The following is a 21,669-nucleotide window of genomic DNA, read 5'->3' as shown; positions in this document are numbered from 1 at the left end:
CAGTGACAAGGCTGCTGCAAACAGGAAACTGAGCAGGGGCTACATGTCCAACCTCTTTTAAAAACTCATTTTTAAAGGTTTTGGGAAATAATCTTCTTTCTCTGGAGTCAAACCTTGCAATGTGGGGTTATTTCAGGAGTGCAGGTAGCCTCAGCTGTGTCCATGTGAGATCAGAGTGGAGATGGGCTCAGGGAGGTAATTCTGAGTTTTCCAGAGCTGCCTTTCCCCAGGGATGTGGGAGCTGGGATGTGATTGGCACCTGCTGGGCTGATGGACAGGCAGGGGGAGTCGGGGAGGGGGGCAGGCACAGTTCCCTCTGCATGGAGCAGAGCGTGGCTCCCGTTCCCGCTAATCCCATTAGGGCTGCTGGCACTAAGCCCCTGAGCCCTGGGCCGTGCTCTGGGCCTGGCTCAGCTCGGGTGGATGGGCAGGAGGGCCCGGGCCAGGCAGCCGTGCCTCCTTGTGGGATTAGATAATGGTGCCAGGCCAGCCTGGGTGTTCATAATGGGATAAAGGGAGGGTCCTGTCACTGGGAGGGGCTGGGAGCAGGGCCGGGATGGGGACAGGGTGGGGTGAGAGCTCTGGGAATGAGGAATGGGGACAGGGACAGGGTGGGGTGAGAGCTCTGGGGATGAGGGGACAGGGTGGGGTGAGAGCTCTGGGGATGAGGGGACAGGGACAGGGACAGGGGCAGGGACAGGGTGGGGTGAGAGCTCTGGGGATGAGGGGACAGGGACAGGTTGGGGTGAGGGCTCTGGGAATGAAGGATGGGGACAGGGAGAGGTTGGGGTGAGAGTTCTGGGGATGAGGGGACAGGGACAGCAGCGTGGGGGATGATCAGCTGGCCATGGAGACTCTCCTGTGTTGGAGTAGGACAGTTCCCCGCTGGCAGAGGAGCAGAGCTGCTGGCAGCAGCACCCCAGCCTTGTCCCCATCAATCTGCGGTGGGAATAAACGGAGCCGAGCGTTCTGCTGGGCTCCAGCTCCAGAGCCCCCCAGGGAGGGGGCTGGGCTGCCTCTAAATCTCCTAATCCCCTTCATCAGAGTGCCAGACAAGCAGAGACACCGCGCAAACTGCCTGGGGCTGGGCCCCCCTGCCTCCTCTGAGCTGCTGCAAATCCCAATCATCCTGCGGGCGATTACAGGGGCTTCTCCTGGAGCACAATATCCGATCTCTCCCAGAGGCCACCGCAACATATGCAGGGCCGGGCTCCAGGGGGCTGGTCTCTCGCCCATCCTGTTAGCGGAGTACGGGCAGGGCCGTGTGGGGCCGGGCCCCCGGGCCGCCCCGAGCCGCGGGCCCGCTCCTCCCTCACTCCGGGCTCCTCCCAGCCCCCGTTCGGCCGCTGCAGCCCCTCCTGCCCTCTCCATGGTCCTGCTCTGGAGGTTTCACAGCTGCCTGTGGGAATCGTGGATTTAAACACATTTCGTGATTAAAAAAAAAAAAGTGGTGTCAGCTTTTCCGTTCTTTTGGAACCTCTGCCCTGAGCACTGGGCTGGCTCAGCAGTGATCCAGAGCCCTGCTGCCGTGCCGGGGGGATTTGTGGCCATCAGCACAGCAGAAAGAGCTGTCCCATTGCTCATCCAAGGAAAAATCCACCCTGCTGGTCCCTCCCTGCTCAGGCAGCTCTGGGCAGGGCTCTGTTGGCTCACTCCGCATTTGCTTGGCCCAGGAACTGCCTCAGCACCTTTCAAATTCTTTAAGGACGCAGTGAGGATAGGTCAGGCTGTTCTGAGGTTCCCACCTGCCTCCCTGTTCCCAGCTGCCACAAATGCCCATTGCTCTGGGAGCGAGGAACTTGGGCAAGCACAGATGGGGGTGGGGGTGAGGCCCTGAGTGTGCCCAGAGCAGCTGTGGCTGCCCCTGGATCCCTCAAGTGTTCCAGGCCAGGCTGGACAGGGCTTGGAGCAGCCTGGGACAGTGGGAGGTGTCCCTGCCATGGCAGGGGTGGCACTGGGTGAGCTTTTCTTTCCCTTCCAGCCCAATCCCTTCTGTGCTTCTGTGTTCCTGTGGCTGCTGAAAATCTATCTTTAAACCTCCAGTGCTTAGGACTGAGCAAAGTCCTGCTGGGAAAACCCTCAGAAGGAAATGGTGCCACTGCACTGCTGGAGCCAGCAAGAGATCCCAAACCTCATCCCCATTACTATGCAAGCAAGGAAATGACCCTGCCAGGCCTGTGCAGGCAGCTGGACAGCTGGGGCTGCACGTCAGGCCCTCGGGAGGCACAGGAATTAAATTTCCCATCAAAATGGATGTCCCTGGCCTGGCACTCTCCCAGCTCCCGCTGTAAGCCAGGACCCAATTAAACCAGAGGTACCTGGAAAAGCCAGGTCACAACAGAGCTTTGGCACGAGCCCAGCCCAGCCCGTCACTTGCTGTCCCCAGCAGCCACCCCTCACCCCTCACCCCTCAGGGATGGCCAGGAGCTCCCACCTCCAGCCAGGAATGAATCCCCACGGACTGAGCAGGGACACTGAGGACACATCACCCCATCCATGGAGCCCTGGCAGCTGGGACAGTCCTGGGGTGCAAGATTCCTGTTCGCATCCCCTACAGGGCTCGCTGGGCACCAATTCCCATGGTGAGGGTGCTGCTGCTGGGGTCCCTGTGCCCATTCCTGTTCCCACCCCCTGCAGGGCTCCCTGGGCACCAATTCCCATGGAGAGGGTGCTGCTGCTGGGGTCCCTGTGCCCAAGCCCCCCGGCCGTGGCAGCTGCAGCATCCGCAGCATCCGCAGGCCCCTTCGCAGCCGGTAATTGATGTGTGCTGCCATGGAAACCAGAGGGCTCCAGCCCGGCTGGATGCGAGCTCAGGGCTCTGCTGGAGGAGTGGAAGGCTTCGTGTGCCGATGTGGGGTGAGGGGAGAGCACAGGAACCGGGAGGAGAGGCAAGGAGGGAACGAGGAGGGCAGAGAGTGGGTGGGACGGGTGGCACAGGGCCAGCAGAGAGGGGAAGGAGGCACAGATGGCGTCAGGGAGGGGTCTGGATATCCTGGGATGGCTGAGGAGGAGGAGGAGGGAGTGTGAGGGCATGGAATGTTCAGGACAGACAGGGAGGGCCTGAGACTGTCTCTGCTCAGGAAAACTCCCTTTGGTCACCTGTCCTGGGGACAGCTCTGCCCTCTGTGCCAGCTGTGCCAGCCTGGCACCACCCTCAGCATCCAGACCTCCTTTCCTTGGGATGGCAGCAAGGGGGGCTGCCTAGGGTCCCTGGGGACACAACCCTGCTCCCAGCTGGCCTGGGCCTGCCGTGAGGAGCAGCTGAGAGCCCCCCAGGCCTGAGCACGAGGGGCAACCCCACAGGAATGAGGGCATTGGATCCCCTCTGACAGCCCTGCAGAGCCCTGGGGAGGGGAGGCCAAACTTCATCTCCACGTGGGAACTCCTCTTTCCTGGAGTGTTCCCAGCTGGGAAGGAGCCTTTGTCTGGTGGTCCAACCACAGCGAGCCCAGAGCTGAGCAGGGACAGGTGCAAGGCTTTGTGTGAGCTCAGCACAGCCCAGATGTGCTACACCTGTATGGAACCCCCCAGAGAGGGGAGCAGCCCTACCCCAAGCCAGGAAACCACCCAGGATCATCAGGATCCTGTGCACAGGCAGGCAGGGAAACCCCACAGCCAGGGCTGGAGGAGCTCCCTGCAGCTGGGGTGGGAACAGCCATAAATGTGCCTGGTTTGGAGTGGCCCAGATGTTTCCAAAGGGTCTGAAATACCCCAAACCCCCCATTAATGCCTGGGAAAGGAGCTGGTGAAATGGTGGGAAACAGAGAAAGTCTCCAAGGAGCGGTGGTGGAGATGGGAGGGGATCCAGAGAGATGGATGGGATTTTCCCTGATTCCCACCTTGGCTGGTGACAGGTGCAGGCAGCCTTGGGGCTGGAGGTGTTTTTGCATTGAAATATTGGGGTTTCAGTTACAGAATCAATCATAGAATCACAGAATGCTTTGGGTTGGAAGGGGCCTGAAAGCTTCTCCAGCTCCAACCCCCTGCCATGGGCAGGGACACCTTCCACTGAAGCAGGATGATCCAAACCCCGTCCAACCTGGCCTTGCAGGAATCTGATCTGTGGGAGAGTCCTCTGGGGGCTCATCCTCCTTGTTCTTGTGCAGGAACATCCTCAGGCTGGCAAACAGGGAGCCAAGCGCAGGGCAGGGAGGCAGGTGGATCCCAAAGCCTCCCCAGCTCTTTCTTCCCCTGAGGGTGCTCAGGGGGAGGCGTGGGAAGGAGCAGGAAGTCCCAGAAGCAGCCGGGTTTTCACACTTTTATTGTAAAGCTTTAGGAAGGGCTAATTACAATGGAGTTGGTCATCTTGACAGCTCAGCGAACGAACGGAACAGGGGAGAACGGAAAGGGGCATCACGACGGTGTCATGCTCACGGCTCCGAACAGAAAGAGTTACAAGGGAATCAATTGTGCTCACAGCGCCCGGGGAAAACCAAGCCCAAGGCCCAAAGGCTTCCCCGCACAGGGAAATGCATCACACATTGAGCAGTACAACCTTAGCAAGAGGCGTCGCCTTAGACATAGGGCACCATCTGAAAAATAGTGGGGGGACTTTACTCTGCCATAGGATTTCTCCTTTTAGAAAAGCTACACCTGCATGTACATAAAACTGTACAAAAAACAAGGCATCACAAGCAAGGAAATGAAATCTCGTATAAATAGAACCAACACTGAAGAGCTACAAAGGGGTCGCTTAGATCCTTCCCACGCAGCCCGCCTGCTCCCTGGCTCCCACCTTTGGTTTTCCCCCTGGCTTGTCCTAGTGCAGTGTGAGATACAGTGAACCCTCCTCCTCCCTGTGCTTGTCTGGACTGGAGCCCGTGGGGAGCTGTCCTCCCCCCACGCGCACAGAGGCTTTATCCTTCTGGCTTATAATTGTGCAAATGAGCTTCTTCCCACAGCACCTCTTCCTCGCCCTCCCCCTGGACTGATCCCCAGCGACACTGGCAGCTTCCCCCCGGGACAAATCCCCTCAAACCCCTCTCCCAGGACTGATGGCTGGCACCCTCTCCTCCCCAGGGACCCATCCCCCTGCACCCCTGGTACCCCGCTGAGGCCCCGGTCCCATTGCCCCCCTCTGGCCTTCCCCACACACCCACCAGTGCCCGAGACCCCCAACCCCTGTGTGCCCCCAGACACCCAACCCTGGCCCCACCGTGCTCCCCTTCAAACCCCCACAGCCCTCTGTGCACGCCCACAGGACTCAGCCACCCCCAAACCCATCCCCACCCCCCACCTCCACACCGTGCTCGCACTGAGGACCTCACCAGGTGCTCCAGGAGACAGCACAGCAATTCCATCCACAGGAATTCCAGCCTCGGGATCCCTCTGGAGACCCCAGGACAAGGTAGGGAACCCCCAGCCAGGATGAGGTGGTCTTGGACAAGCCCCCCTGGGATGTGGCTCTCTGGGGTCCCCAAGAGGGGCACTGGACACTGCCACTGCCCAGGGGAGGCGTGAGCAGCCGAGTTGGCAGTGGAGTCAAAGATCGTGGCCAGCGCGGCCAAATTGCACATTCTGCCCAGGTTGGCCCTGAAACTACAGAGCTACAATAAAAACAAGGTCAGGAGCGGCACCTGCTCAGGCAGCCACACCGGGGGAACGCGGCCCCGCAGGGCAGAGCAGGAATCCTGGCCGGGCGGGCGGCCGGACCCCCACCGGGAGCATCCCCCGGCTCCAGGGCCACCGGCCGGACGGGAGCAGCAGCGGAAGGCCGGGAGGAGGGTCCTGCCCCCTCCGGCTGGCACCGCCGGCTGCCGGGGCCGCGGGAATGCGGGGTGGCAGCGGTGCCACCCGGGGAAGGCAGGGCTGGGGCACGAGGGGCACGAGGCAGCGGGTGCGAGCAGGCGCCTTCTGCCGCCCTTCCTTTGTCCCCCGGGCTCGGCTGGCACCGGGTCCCCTCGGGAAGCTGCGTCTGCCACCGCCCCATCGGGGGGAGAGGAGCTGCTCAGAGCGGGGTGCTGGGGGGGAGAGGCTGGGCAGGGGGTCCCGACAGGCACTACAGCTATGGCAGGGCAGGCCCTGCCCCGGCCCTGCGGGGTCCCTGTGCCCCGGAGCCCGGCGGAGCCCCGCGCCAGCCCCGCGGGCACGGACCGGGCGCTCCGAGGATGCGGCGCCACAGGAGACCCGTCCTGCCGGCCTTGCTCCCTAAGGAAGGTGCCGGAGCTGGAGACGGGAAGCACAAGGGTGCAGCACGGCCCCTCCCGCGGCCCAGACGGGGAAGGGCTACCCAGGAATGAGGCGAGAGTCGCCCAGACCCCTCCGGCCAGGGGTGCACCCCAAAAAACAGGACTGTGCCCCGGCTGCCGAGGGAGCAGCGACAGAGCCAGGGGTCCCCCTCAGGAAGCCCTGTAGGGGCAGGGGTTCCTCTCCCCCCGCCCCAGGTGGGGACCCTGCACGGGAGCTGAGGATGCCGGGGCAGCGGGGACCTGCCAGGGAGACCGGTGGACCTTTGACAATGGAAGAGAAAGCTGGACCCCGTGAGAGTGGCCCTGTGGCCTAAGGGCAGCGGAGTCCAGCGGGCAGGGGCTCGGCGGCCCCCGGTGTGACCCTGAGACAAAGCTCCTCCTCACAAAGGCAATGGTGGCTTTACAGGCGGATGGGACGGAGGTCGAGGGCACGGCACAGCCTGGCCTCGTGGGCATCCCCTGCCCCGGAGGAGGCCCAAGGCGATGGGCTGAGAGCCGGAGCCGCTGGCGACCTCCCTGCCAGCAGAGGCGGACTGAGGGCTTCTCCGGACCCAGCCGGTCCCTTCCTGGGGACATCCCCTCCCCGGACCCAGCCGGTCCCTTGACTGGGGGCTTCCCCACCCCTCCTCCACCCGCCAGGCGCAGGGCCACCACCGGGGACTCCCCCCACCCCCAAAGCAGCCCCCACCTATGGCACCGGGCAGTCCCTAGGGACCCTGCAGCTTGTGGGCACAGTGACAACGTTCAGAAAGAGATCCAGGCTGAAAAACAGCAAAGTCCCTACAGTCCGGCCAGGATGCTGCCCCTCTCCTCCAGCTCCCCAGCTGCTGTTTCAGGGACTGATCACATCTCTATTTACAATATAGAACATGAGTGCGGGCCGGACGCTGCGCTCCCAGGGGCTCTTCCACGCAGGAAACCATTCAAAGCTGGAACTTGCTCCCTGTGGTTTGTTATTTTTTTTCTCTTTTTTTTTTTTTTTTTTTTTTTTTTTTTTTTTTTTTTTTTTTTTTTTTATTTTTTTTTTTTTTTTTTTTTTTTTTTTTTTGTTTCGTTTTTTCCTCTTTTTTTTTGTCTGCATTTTTTTTTTCTCATTTTGTTTTGTTTTGTTTTCTCTTTAAACGTCTTTCTTTTTTGTTTGTTTCAAGGACAATAAAAAGTTGCGATCAGGCAGGACTTGAATGTCATTCCTATAAGATTCGTATTTACAGGAGTCTACAGCAAAGAGACAGGCAGCTGGCTCCCCGTGCTGGGGGACACTCCTCGTCCTATGCCCCAGGAACTCCACCAGCTCTGCGTGGACCTTTGGTACGTAAGCCCTTCTCTCCCTTCTCCGTGCCCTCCGCACCAGGAGCCTGCCCAGCCCTCCCCGGCAGCAGTTCGGGATGCTCGGCAATCGGGGTTGGGATGCTTTTCACCCCCCCCACCCACCCCCAGCCCCGGGCAACACGGGGTTAAAAAGGCGCTCCTCTCATCCCTGCCTCGCCCTGCCCTGCTCCCCGCAGAGCCCCCAGCCTTGGAGAAGGGCCGGAGCCATAAAGCATCAAAGTGGAAAATGTTCCTCTGGCCTCAGCTCCCTGCCCCTCACGCCCAGCCTCACAGGTAGATCTCTCTCTTGGTGGTCTGGGCCGAAGGGGTGGTGGCTGGCTGGAAGTCCGAGGTCTGGGTGAGAGGAATTTCCTCCATGGGAGAGTCCTTGCAGGGCTCATGGCTACTATTGGAGAAGGCACTGTACGTGGGGAGCAGGCGGAGGTTGGCCATTTTGGTGCTGCGCTCTTCTGACAGTCTGGGGCTGCCGTTCCCGACTTGCTCTTGACTCCCTCTGTCTTGGTAAGGCACAAAAGTGGAGAGTTTGAGGGCGTTCTTGGGCCTGCGGCTGGGGGAGGACTGGCCAGGCATCCAGCAGGTGTCGGAGTGGCCGAACTCTGTGCACTCCCGGGTGCAGGTCCCAGTCATGGCTACATCGGGCAGAGGCCGGAGATCTGCGAGGAACAAGGGACAGCGGCATTACCCCCGGGAACTCCAGCTTGGGAACCCTGCCTCGGGAACCCCAGCTCAGGAACCCCACCTTGGGAACCCTGCATTGGGACCCCTGCCTCAGGACCCCTGCCTTGGGAACCCTGCCTTGGGAACCCCTTCTCGGGATGCGGGGATGAACAGCAGGGACTGGACATCTCCGTCCTACCCATGCTGGGAGGGACAGCCGGACTCATGGACACCCTGGGAGCCGGACCTACATGAACACCTCAGGAGCTGGACCCATGGACACCCCAGGAGCTGGACCTACGGACACCACAGGAGCTGGACCCACAGACAAAAAAATGGGAGCAAAGCAGAGCTGGGAGGGAAACCCAAAGCCACAGAGAAACAGGAGGCAGAGCACAGGACAGAGCTCCCCCAGCCCCTCTGGACACCAGGATTGCACAGGGAGGCTCCACAGCTTGGATTTGCACCACAGGACACACGCTGCCACACCAGGCTTGATCCCAGAAGTTGAGGTACCACCTGGAACCTGCTAAGCTCCAGGAATTCCCACTGGGCACTGTGGCATCCCATGGCATCACTGTGCAGAGACAGAACTGCCCTGGACTCAGCCCCGAGGCACAGTTGTGTGTCCTGGGCAGCATCCTCGGGCACCCCTGCCCTGCTCCCACTGGATATTCCAGGCCCAAATTCCACATTCCAGCCCCCCCGGCACCCTCAGCAGGAGCCACAAGCCCAGCCAGAAGTCCTGGTCCCCTGTGGAGCTGAAATCCCCAAGCACATGGAGGCAAAGCCCACGCCGAGAGAGGCCAGAGATGCCATGGGGTGCCCTGTGCACCAAACCCCTGCCCCCGAGGGAGCCCAGCACCCCAGGACACCACAGCTCCCTGCTCCTGGCACAGCCGGGACACTGAGCACCAGTTAGACCAATTCACATACTGGTGTCCTCACACACCAGCCACCCCCTGCCCCAGGTGTCCCTGAGCCTTGGCCAGGTGTCCTTGGCACAGGCAGCGCCTGTCACGAGGCTTCTGAGGCCAGAATTTGGCACTTCTATGCAGAGTTGAGTGTCCCTCCCAGAGTCATCCCAGCCATGAGCCATTCCTTGATTTCTGCCCCAATTTGGGACACCACAGAGTGCCCCAGGACACGTCACTGCCTGCTGCCACAAGCAGATCCAGCCTGGTGCTGAGTTGGGGTGGAAGCAGGGGCTGCTCATGACCTTGAGGCTGCTCGGACTTCCAGATGGTTCCCAAAAATCCTCTCCATGTCTCCACCACTGTGCACTCTCCACCCCATCCACTGACAGACTGATGGAGGGAGACACTAAGGAGCTCTGGGGACCTGAGACCTGTGGGGCACCCCCTTCCCACAGGACACACACTGGCCCACACAATTCCCTCATCCCAAAAGCAGGGCAGACCCAGAGGCACCCCCTGAGCCCTGGAAAGAAGCAAACTGGACAACACTCCCTCCTGCCACCAGTTTGGGACTGCCACACACCCGAGTCACCCTGGCACAGCTTTCACACACAGGATGGAGGAGAAGGCTCCAGACAATGCTAGGAATGCTTGACACCAGCATGGACGAAGGGGTGAAGTCAGCAGCCAACCATTCTGTGAACACATCTTGCCCTAAACCAGCCCCCAGTGACGCTCCCCAAACCCTCAGCGGGCGGCTGAGGCAGCCCAGTTCCCCCCTGGGGCCTGTGCCGACATTCCATCCCTGGCACCCACGGGAGCTCCCCCTGGCAGCTGGGATATCCTGGCGGGAGCCACACGGACATACCTGATGGCAGCCCCCCTTCACAGCCTGCTCCGCTCAGGGGACTCTGATGAGGGGCAGAAAAAGGACGACAGCATCACATCAGTGCACAGCCCTGGCTCCACACCCCCTTCAGCCTCTGCCACCCCTGTCCCCCTGGCCCCCGCTGCCTCCTTGGCCTCTCCTGGCCCTGCTCCAGCCTCCTGGAGGCCGCTTGGCCACTGCTGCTCCTCCCTCACTCCTTGCTCCAGCTTTATCCTGATCCTCCCTGGAGCCCAGCGGCCCTGGCGGGACTCCCACAGGATGCTGGGAGCCACCTGGGTGGTGACACACAGAGGGGTTGGGGCTGTGCACACACACAGGGATACACATGGATACATACACAGATACACATGGATACACACACATGGATACACACTCAGAGATACACACACATGGGCACACACATGGACACACATATGGATACACACAGGGATACACACCCAGGGATACACACACAGGGATACACACATGGACACACACAGGGATACACACCCATGGATACACACGTGGATACACACACATGGATACACACCCATGGATACACACCCATGGATACACACATGGATACACACAGGGATACACACACAGGGATACACACCCATGGATACACACGTGGATACACACACATGGATACACACCCATGGATACACACCCATGGATACACACATGGATACACACAGGGATACACACACAGGGATACACACACAGGGATACACACCCAGGGATACACACACATGGATACACACACATGGATACACACAGGGATAGACACAGGGATACACACACAGGGATACACACCCAGGGATACCCACCCATGGATACCCACATGGATCCACATGTGGATACACACACATGGATCCACACTCGGATAAGTCCCAGCAGGATGCTCCACCCTGCTCGCGGCGCGGGGGACAGCCATGCTCACACTGCGGGGACAAAAAGCAGCAGCACAAAGCAGCCCAGGGGACACGGCGGTGGCATGGGCAGCACGGGAGCACAGCTTGGCAGGGCACGTCCTTGGCCATGCACCAGTGGCCTATTTCCTGAGGAGTTGCCTTGATTCTCTCTCCCACATGAGAAACAGAACCAGAGGCACAACGGCTCCGTTTTCATCCCTACTCTGGGCAAGCAGCAGCAGAGAACGGAATCTGAATCCAAGAGGATTAATCAGGTTTTCCTCTCAGGACCACAGGATGCTCCAGTGGCCACTCAATGGCTTGAACACTTTGGCGTCATGTTCTGTGGTCTTTTCCTTGTGTCCATGAGGAATTATCACCATCCTTTCCTCACCAACTTTCCTCCTGGATGTCCTTCCTCTTGCAGAAAGGCCCTGGTGCTCTGTGCTCCCAGGGGAGTGGATGGGAGCCATCCCCTCTTCCTGGGGCAGAAGGAGCTTTGCCGAGCCCACAGAGGGGACTGGCAGGACTGAAATAAAATCCACCTCTGCAGGGAACAAAGCTACGGAGATTTCCTCGTGCCAGCAGCAGCTTGGGAATGGCAGGATCAAGCAGGAACGCTGTGTTCAGGGTCTTTTATTCTGCTCTACCCATTGTCTGCTCCTGGCACTGAAGCCTTTTTCCAGTGTTGTCCCCTTGCTTGCAGAGCCACTGAGGAGCGGATTCTGTGCCATGAGCCCGGAACAGGGCAGGGTGGAATTCCTGAATAGCTGGGACTGAGGGAAAACACGACCCCATGGCCTAATTCCCAGCACATGCTAGTGGCTCAGGGACTCCAATGTGCCACCAGACAAGCACAATTCCCTCCTTGGTGGGAATTTTGCCCACGGATTTTCCCCAGTTTTGTGGGGTGGTAAGGAGGCAGGCCCACACCTCGGGGTGCACAAAGGGTACTCGGGATTTCCGATATTCCTCCACCCAAAACACACTTTTGTGCCTCTGAGGCCCTGAAATGTGACAACATTCCCAGGGATGAAGAGGATGGCCACGCCCTCTCTGGTATCAGGATGTTCTGGTCACACCAAATAAAGCTTTGTGCAGCTGCCGTGTTTTCCTGAGCTTTGGCCCATCCTGGTTATTCCAAGCCACCAGACTGTGCTTCCCAGACAGGGAAGTGGTTGCTTGGACATTCACAACCCTCACATCCTCCTGGCTCCCCACTTCCTGCAGCTTTGCCTCTCTCTGGCATCCCCTGGTTGGCTGCCTCAGGGTGCTCTCATCCTCAGGGATGAACCCAGGGCAGGAAAATCCGGATCCCTTTGGTTTCTTGGGGAGAAAGGTTGGGGTTTTACACCGGGATGCCCTCAGAGATGCCAGGTTGGCTCCTCTGGGAAGAGGCACAAATTGGTGTTGCTGTTAATTGTTCCTGTCTCCCTCTCTCCTCACCCAGGCCATGAGCTCATCCGGTCACAGGGCTCCTCCAAAACCTTACTGGGAGATTCCAGCACAGCTCTGGGGCACTTTGGGAACAAGACAAAAGCAGCACCCTCAGCCAGCAGCGCTTCCATCTCCTGCAGGAGATGGGCAGAGGTTCCCTCACCCTCTGCCAGCCTGGGAGCTCCAAGCAGAGGCTGAGCCAGCCCCGAGCATGTTTTTTATGCCAGCCTGGTTTTTATCCCCAGCCTGGTTTGGTCCTCCCATGTCTTCCACTTGCGTCAGTGCAGGGAGAGCAGGGATGGATGATGCAGCACAGGAAAGGTCTTGGAAGGGAGGGGAAGTGCTGAAGCAGCTCTGGGAGGGGAAGCAATGGGGTTGTGACAGAGCAGAGCATGGCAGAGGATGCAGAGAAGGCCAGGAAAGGGGAGGAGGGAAGCACAGCATGCCAGGAGGGACTGGAGAGGCTCAATGGTGTGGGGAAGTGCGGAAGGGGAGTGTGGGGAGAGCTGCTGGGAGGAAAACCAGATGCTTTCCCAGAGCATCAGAAAAGAGAAAAAGGATCAGAAAGAGCCTTCTTCCCTCCCTGGGGAGAACTCATTCCAGCCAGCTGCCCCAAAAGTAGAGCCCCAGAGCCCTGACCTGTGCTGGCCCTGGGGACAGAGGGATGGAGCAGGGCCCACGCTGCACCCCGGGGTGCCAGGGGTTCCAAAGGTCTGTCCTGAGCCAGCGAAAGGGGCAGGGCTCCCAGGAGAGGCAGCTTGGCCACCATGCTGTGGACACCTGGAAACGCCTCCTCTCCCATTCCAAGCCCTCAGTGCTCTGCAGACTCCTCTGGGATGTCCCTGAGGGTAGTGCCCCCCCATGACATCACCTCCCAGCAGCACTGTCCCTCCTCCCTGTGCAACAAGGACTCCCTTCCCACCCCACAGTTCTTGGCAGTCGGCACCATTCCCTATTTCACCATTCCTGGTGCTGTTCTCCTGCACTGTGGCTCCTACAGGAACCATTCCCATGGGCTCCCCGCTGCCCATGGCAGAGCTGCTGGCAGGCCCCATCCTGCCGTGCCAATGTTCTCCACAGGTGCCACTCTCCTGCAGCGCCACTCCCCACAACTGTGTCCCCCCCAGGTGTGTCCCCCCAGGTGTGTCCCCACGGCACACTCCCCAAGGCACAGCTCTCCCATGGCGCTGCTCCCTCCAGGTGCCATTCCCTGCAGCGCCATTCCTGGGAAGAGCCGTCCCCCACAGCGCTGCTGCCTCCAGGTACAGGTCCCCCAGGGTGCCACGTCCTGCAGGTGCCATGTTCTGTGCTGCTGCTGCCTCCAGGTGCTGCCTCCCCCCGCTGCTGCCTTCCCTGCAGGCAGCACTGCTGCAGTGGAGCCATCTCCTCCAGGTTCCATGTTTTACAGCGCTGCTCCCTCCAGATACCACTTCCCTGTGGAGCTGCTTCCTCCAGGCACCAGTGCTGCTGCTCCCCTCCCTCCTCAGACACCCTTAGGAACAGCTGGGATTGTGCAGCCCAACATCCCGTGTTCTTACACTGGCTAGCCCCATTGCTATCTTATTCAATTCCATCCCATTGCTATCCTACCCTATCCTATCCTCTCCTATCCTATCCTATCCTATCCTATCCTATCCTATCCCAACCCCATCCCATCCCATCCCATCCCATCCCATCAGGAGCTTCCTGCAGGGAACAGGAGCTCCGTGCCTCATTCCCAACACGTTTTCCCCTTGCCAGGGCTGTTGGGAGAGGGGAGTTGTGCTGTAGGTGGCTCTGGAGCCAGGATCTCCTTCACAAGGCTCACAGACAAGGTCTTTCTTCACAGTTCCCAAATGAGGGGGACACAGCCAGTGCATTATCCCAGCAGGGAATAATGAAATATTCTAAGCTGGGAGGGACCCACCAGGATCATCCCAGTCCAGCTCCTGGCCCTGCACAGACCCCCCAGCAATCCCCCCTGTGCATCCCTGGCAGCGCTGTCCAAAGGCTCCTGGAGCTCTGGCAGCCTCGGGCCGTGCCCATTCCCAGGGGAGCCTGGGCAGTGCCAGCACCCTCTGGGGGAAGAACCTTGCCCTGGTGTCCATCCCAAAGCTCCCCCTGCAGCCGCTCCCTCCTTCCCTGAGCTGTGCCCTCGGCTCCTCTGCTGCAGCTGAACCAGCCCAGTGCCCTCAGCCCTCCTCGGGTGGCTCCTCCAGAGCCTTCCCAGCCCTGGCCCCTCCTCTGGACACTCTGGAACAGCTTTGGGTCTCTGATGTTGTGGCACCCGAACTGCCCCAGCACTGGAGGTGAGGCTGCCCCTGAGCAGAGCGGGACAATCCCTCCCTGGCTGATCCCCCAGAACACTCTTTGGATGCAGGATCCCTCCCGCAGCTCCTCACCCATTTCTGGCCCATATTCCCGTGTGGACAAGCCCAGAGCTCATCAATGTCCCCTGCAGAGCTGCTGGAGAGCTGCCTGTGCCCCCGGCGGGGATGGATGGGCACGGAGCGCTCGGAGCCGGAGCAGGGGCAGGAGGAGCAGGAGCGCCCGCAGCTCCCGCAGCTCCCGCAGCCCCGGACCCCCCCGCAGCTCCCGCAGCCTCCCCGCGCAGCCAGATGGCTTCCCAAACTTCCCACCCTCGCTCCAGATGGCTCCCGGTGTCGGAACCCGACCCGGCACTGCCCACCGAGGGGTGACTGCGGCTCCAAGCCACACCTCCAGCTCCCGGGGCAAGAACGAGCAACACCCGCTCTTCCCCACATCCCCAGAGCTGCCCGGGTGCTGCCGGCGCACAGACGGGTTTCTCCTGGGCTCCGCAGTCAGGGATGGAACACCCCCCAGCATCCCCCGGCCCCTCCAGCCCCACTGGCTCTGCCCCTGTGCTGAGCAGCGCAGGGAGCGGGCTGCCAGCCCCCAGCTGCACACACGGATCAGCCCCTGCAGGACATCCCAGCGCTCCAGAGCTGCAAACGGCTTCCCAGCCCCTGCCGGGGGGAGCCCAGCACGACTCCGCAATGGATGTGGACAGATGAACCCACCAGGCTGAGCATCGACAGCACAGCTGGGGCTGGGGCGCTTTGCCTGGCTCCCAGGGGATGTGTCCTTCCTTTTCCCCACTCCCAGGGGATCTGTTCTTCCCTCATCTGGCTCCCAGGGGATGTGTTTTCCCTTTTCCCTGCTCCCAGGGGATGTGTTTTCCTTTCCCCCACTCCCATGGGATGTTTTCCCTTTCCCCCACTCCCATGGGATGTTTTCCCTTTCCCCCACTCCCATGGGATGTTTTCCCTTTCCCCCACTCCCAGGGGATATGGTTTCCCTTTTCCCCATTCCCAGGGGATGGGTTTTCCCATGTGTGCTGGAGGAGCCACCTCCCTGCTGCAGTCACCCTGGCCACATCGCCAGGGCAACGGCAGGCAGAGCACCCAGATGGATGTTCCTGGACACTGAGAATGTCCCTGCACGGCTCAGAACACACTGAGGGCTCCCAAAATCCCCATCACCCCACAGCTTCCCTGTGATACCCAGCAAAACAAATTCAACCCTCCTACAGTAGATTTTGTGGTCATGGTGCCACCCCCATGATCTCCTACCCTGGCACAGAGGGGCTTCAACCTTCACTGGACTATAAAAAGCAGAATTATTACATTAAACTGCTGAATAATTATGTTAAGAAGCACCTAAATACGATTATGGGGTTCAAAGGTTAGGATATGCCAAAATTAGGATTGTCCAGGCAGCCTTATTTCTCCTCCTGCAAGTGCTTGGTGATGCAGAGCAGAGTCTCACTCTGATGGGAAGTATTTCCCCTGGGGTCCCTTTGTGGCTTCCAGGGAGAGCACAGAACCCCTTGGGAAGTTTAACAGGGAAGAAGCTGATTTGCCAGTGAGACTCAGCCCCAGAGGCTGCAGAAACTGGGGAAGGTACAAGGAAAGGGTCAAGAGTTCACAGAAAACTCCTCCTCTAAAAAAGGGCTGAAGGATGGGGGGTGTTGCTCTCCTAATGAGAAAAAACAACAATTTTATCTCCTCCTTCCGGAAATAAAATATCAGGCACATTTCAATGGCACTTCTCAAAACATTTGGTACCTGGCACATGCCCTCTACGAAAAATCAGGTCCCTGCAGCTAAAACTCACAGCAGCCAAAAGCAAAGGCACAGAATGAGCATTGCTGGGCAATCCCCTCACTCACACTGCATAAAACAACCCAATCCAGCTCCAGAGTGAAACCCTGGATCCATTCATATCCCAACATTATCCTCTGGCTGTCCTACAGACCAGAGGCATTCCGCAAATACCCACCAGAAAGGTTGGGGAGTTCCAATCCATGGAATAACCAAACCCTCTTCCAGCATTGGCTCCTGCAGCACCCAGGTGAGCAACAGCACCTGAGGTTCCTTTAGGGGCACACAGAGCCCTAAAACCATGGAATTTGGGCAGTGGAGCTGCCCTCCTTCCCTCCCTGCCCCAGGAGCTGGGACAGGTGGGAGCTCAGGGCTAATGATGGTTATGTAAATCCCAGGGGAGCAGCACCACCTGCCATCCCCGGGGCTGCCAGCTCATGCATGCCTTGGATGCGCATTCCTGCTGCCCAAATTCCTCCTGATTGCTCCAGCCTGCATTCCTCATTCCCACCTGGCTCTGCTGATGGATGCACGGGATTCCACCCCTGGGGGGCTGGGAATGGCCTGTCCCCCCTGCAGGCAGGGGCTCCCTGGGGACACAGGAACGGCTCTCCCAAAGTTCCTTGGGGACACAGGAGTGCCCACCCCAGAGCTCCCTGGCACACGCTGGGTACCCTGTGCTGCCAGCCAGTGTGACCACAAGGGGCCAGGCCAGCAGGAGCAGTGTCACCAGTGCCACTCTGAGCACCCACTGACCTGGTGGCACAGTGCCCACAGCCCAGGTGCCCTTCCCAGCCCTCTGGTGTGCTTCACTCTCAGCTGGACCTGGGTGAGGGACAGGGGTGCCCCTGGTGGCACCAGGTCCTGGGGAGCTGCCAGCCATTTTATCACAGGTTGGTGACACACAGTGCTCCTCTTATCCTGTGTCCCCAAGTCCCCAGCTCTCAGAGAATCACTGGTCGTGGTTCCAGAGGGGCTGGAGACCTGAGCCATGGCAGGATTGTGCCCTGTGGGGCTGGGGACAGTCCCCCCACCCAGCAGGGACATGTCACAGCAGCAAATACTTCTTCCAGGAGAACCTGAGCACATAATCCTTGAGCTTTGGAAGTGCCTGAGCCTGTGAAAGGCCAGGTCTGATCCTTCCTGACCTGTCCCCTCTGCGCTGGGCTGGGGGGAGCACAGAGGGTCCCCTCCAGCCTCATCCCTCCCAAACCATGGCATTGCACCCTGGCATCCCTGGGGCTGGCCTGGGCACCCTTCTCCTGCTGCATCTCAGTGCTCACCCAGCACCTGCAAGGGTTAATCTGACTCTCCAGAGCTTCTCAAAGCTAATTAGAAAGAGCCTGGGCAAGTGTGGTGGCAGACACCACTGCACTTATCTCCCCACTTCCGGGGCTCTGCCCTTATCATTTAATTAAAGCTGCAGCCTGCTTCCCTGGCTGGCAGCAGCTCATCACCGAGGGCACTGGAGCTTGAGGCAGCCTCTGCCAGCTCGCCAGGAAGAGCAGGAGAAGGGAGGAACAGTCCCTGGGAAGGACAATCAAAGGGAGAAGATAAAGGAAGAGTCCCTCTGTGGGGGCTGGGGACTGGGAAGGCAGTGAGGGACCCCAGAGTGCCACCCCTGTGCCTGGGGGGACATGGGGACAGCTCTGCTCCAGGGGGACCTGGGCCGTGTCACAGCCTGGGAAGGAGCCAAGGAAAGGCCTTGGTGGGAGGCACTTCAGACTGGCTCCATCTCCCAGAACCCCCAGAGCAGCTCTCCCACAGAATCCCAGGATCACTGAGGTTGGAAAAGCCCTCCAAGATCATCGAGTCCAAGCTGTGCCGGATCCCCTGGCTTCCTTGCCCACCTGGGCACCCCTGGGCTCCCAGGAAGGCTCCCTCAGGTGAACCCTGACCCCAGAGTCCCAGAGCAGAGCCAGCCATGCTCAACCCTCCCAGAGGAAAAGAACAATCCCTGCCATGCTGAACCCAGCTTCCCAAAGAAAACTGGGGACCACAGAGCACTGGGAATGTGCAGGAGGGAGGGAGGCCACTGAGCAACTGATGGATGTGATTCAGGGAACAGGACAGATGTCCACAAAGCAATGGCAGCGAACGCTTTCTGCTCTCCAAAAGAGAGCATGGATCACAGGACCATGGAATCACAGAATAGTTTGGGTTGGAAGGAACCTCAAAGTTCATCTTGTTCCCTGCTAGGGGCAGGGGCACCTTCCGCTAGCCCAGGCTGCTCCAGGCCCCATCCAACCTGGCCTTGGGCACTGCCACGGATCCAGGGGCAGCCACAGCTGCGCTGGGCAACCTCAAGGCCTCACCACCTTCACAGGGAAAGATTTTTTCCCTAATATCCAATCTAAACCTCCTCTGTCAGCTGGAATCCATTGCCCCGATGGATAAACCCTGGGAATGCTGTTGTCTGAGGCCACACGGCAGTGTGGGCACAGCTCCCCAGGGATGTGTTCTGAGGTACATTCAGTGCACGTTTTGGGACAAGCAGCCCCCAGCCGCTGCTGGCAGCTCCCATGCCAAATCCCACACCTCCCTCCCAAAGCGTGGTTAAGCTAATGGATCTTGAAAGGAAATTTTCATAATCACTTTGTTAGCAGGGCTGAGGCAGCACAGCTTGTTCTCCAAAACTAGCTGGAACAGCTCTGCTAGAACTCATGAAAAACAGAAAAAGAAATCAACCTGAGGGAAACCCAGCATGGAAAATTGAAGCTGTGGCGTTGGAAAGCAGCTGAGGCGATAAGTGATCGGAAAGGAGCCCGTGCAGTACAAAATGTCAGAGCCTGAGGCTGCGCAGTGCAGGGCAGGATCCTCACTGCCGGCTCCCGGAGCTGCTCTGGAGGCATGGCCTGGCCGGAGCCGTGTGGATTCTCACTGCCGGCTCCCGGAGCTGCTCCGGAGGCACGGCCTGGCCGGAGCCGTGTGGATCCTCACTGCCGGCTCCCGGAGCTGCTCCGGAGGCACGGCCTGGCCGGAGCCGTGTGGATCCTCACTGCCGGCTCCCGGAGCTGCTCTGGAGGCATGGCCTGGCCGGAGCCGTGTGGATTCTCACTGCCGGCTCCCGGAGCTGCTCCGGAGGCACGGCCTGGCCGGAGCTGTGTGCGCCAGGAGCAGAGCCGCGGGAGCAGCCCAGAGCCACGGGAGCACCCGGAGCCAGTGCTGCACGGGGAACGGGAGCACCAGCCCGGGGAGGGGCTGGGAAGGGGGCTCAGCTGGAGAAAAGGAGATTCAGGGGACAGTTTGTGGCTCTGCACAACTCCCTGACAGGAGAGGAAAGCAGGAGCTGCTCCCAGGGGAAAAGGATAGGATGAATGGCCTCAAGTTGCAGCAGGAGAGGTTCAAATTGGACATCAGGGAAAATTTCTTCCCAGAATGATGGTCAGAGCTGTCCAGGGCAGTGGTGCAGTCACCTTGGGGGGATTTCAAAGCCATGTGGATGTGGCACTTGGGGACAGGGGTTAGTGGTGGCCTTGGCAGTGCTGGGGGAATGGTTGCACTTGATGATCTCAGAGGTTTTTTCCAACTTAATTCCATGATTCTGTATGAAGGGTGGTCCTCTCCCCACCCCGCTCATGTCCTAATCACACAAGCCAGTATTAACAGGAAATAATTGGATTATTTTTAATTAATTTTCAGCATGGCCAGTCCTCTCACCTCACCTACAGCCACAGAGAGCACTCCAAGGAGCACCAGTCCATGCACACAGCGATTTGGGAATACCAGCCTGGCTTTGTGAGTCCTCTCCAGTGTTTGCTCCTTGGTGGCTGCCTCTCATTGTTCCCGGGTATTAAAGCTCTTGTGTCAAGGAGAAAAGAAGTGGCGTTCGCATGTCTGCCTTTGAACAAAACCATTGTTCAGCTCCATCAACAATTTAATAATCCTTCCCTGGCAGGACAATGGACGGGGGGAAATCGTGGGTGCAGGGGGGCCGGGAGCCACAGAGCCAAGTGCTGTTCCCAGCCTTTGAAGTCAGGGAGGTGTTTAAGTGACGAAAGAAATCACAAGTTTATGAAAAGGGCTCCTCTCTCCGTCTCTCTGCAACACTCTCGAGCAGGAGATCTGCAAACAAAGGGAACTGAGACCACTCAGAGGGAAGCAGAGCAGGGAGAAGGAAGAGTCCTTGGAAGAGAGTCAAGCCAAACCCCAAGGAAACCGGGAGAGGAAATGACAGTATGGATTTGCATGTGGATGCTTTGTTTCCTTGCCACGGATTTTTCCTGGGCTGCTTCCGAGGAAAGGGATCACCCTCAGATCATTGCAGCTCTTTTACAGCCTGTCCTGACCCTGTCCTGCAGATACTGAGGGGGAAGAGCCAGATCCCTGCTGGAATTTTTGGTGGCTGTGAGAAGGATCAGGGGACAGGCACTAAATGCAGGGTGAGGCTCTTGGGCTGTGCTGAGGGGGAAACGTCTGTCCCTGCTGGAGGCACACACAGCCCTGGATCCCAAACCCAGCCCTAGGGAACCCAACCCACCTGAAATCCAACATACAGCAGTCCTGGGAGCGTTAGAACAGGAGATACAGCCAGGGATCTTTGTGGGAATGATCCCACATCAAATGGGGCCGTTTCTCTGCTGATTGCTCTGAGATCCAGAGCCCGAACCCCTGGGCTGCCCAGCCCCTTTCTCTGCAGTGCAGCCGTGCCACAAAGCAGCTGAAAACGCTCCTTATTGACGCCTCCAACGCCCACAGACCGTGAGGCTGAAAATCTGCAGTGGGAGCACCACGGGGAGAGGTTTTGTGCTTGGCACGTGGCAGGAGCAGCACCGGTCACATCCTCCTGTGGTGCAGGCAAAATTCACCCCAAGGAATCAACCCCTCTGCTTGAATTGGAGCATTTGCCCTCCTGCTGTGATTCCCCACCGAGCACTGAAAGGATCTGCTGCCCTAATGGCCAGGACTGGGGAGAAATATCCTTCTCTAATGGCCAGGACTGGGGAGAAATACCCTTCTCTAATGGCCAGGACTGGGAAGAAATCCCCTTCTCCTGGAAAAGCTGGCGGGATCAGTGCCAAAGCATCCGGCTGAAGGAGAAAACACGGGATACGGGGAAGTTTAGGAACAGGGAGGGCTGGTGATGGCTCATTTGAGAAAAAACCCTGATCCAGATGAATTTTGCTGTGTCCTGTGTTTGTTTTTAGGATGGCAGCAAGAAGCCCTTGCGGGAAAGCAGGGAAAAGACAGAAAATCGCTTCCGATAGGGAATATCAACCTCCAGCTACCCCTGGGTGCTGCAGTTTACAGGCTGCT

General features: G+C 59.1%; 1 protein-coding gene across 3 annotated transcripts in view; it reads right to left on the bottom strand.

Annotated features, from left to right (window-relative positions):
* Positions 1-7,243: 7,243 nt before the first annotated feature.
* Positions 7,244-21,669, bottom strand: part of PCDH1 (protocadherin 1) — a 55,079-nt gene continuing 40,653 nt past the window's right edge. For 2 of the 3 annotated variants that reach the window (XM_041417933.1, XM_041417946.1), the window contains one exon: positions 7,244-8,170. In XM_041417933.1, the coding sequence (XP_041273867.1) occupies positions 7,785-8,170 (386 nt within the window). In that variant the 3' untranslated portion in view covers positions 7,244-7,784. Of the gene's footprint in view, positions 8,171-9,959; positions 10,003-21,669 lie in introns of all 3 variants that reach the window. The other variant, XM_041417939.1, reaches the window with a different exon arrangement.

This window comes from Onychostruthus taczanowskii, unplaced genomic scaffold, assembly GCF_017590055.1.
Source record: "Onychostruthus taczanowskii isolate IOZ18803 unplaced genomic scaffold, ASM1759005v1 scaffold107, whole genome shotgun sequence".
Lineage (NCBI taxonomy): Eukaryota > Metazoa > Chordata > Aves > Passeriformes > Passeridae > Onychostruthus > Onychostruthus taczanowskii.
The sequence above is the reverse complement of the archived record's forward strand: the minus strand, read 5'-3'. Positions and strand labels throughout refer to the sequence as shown.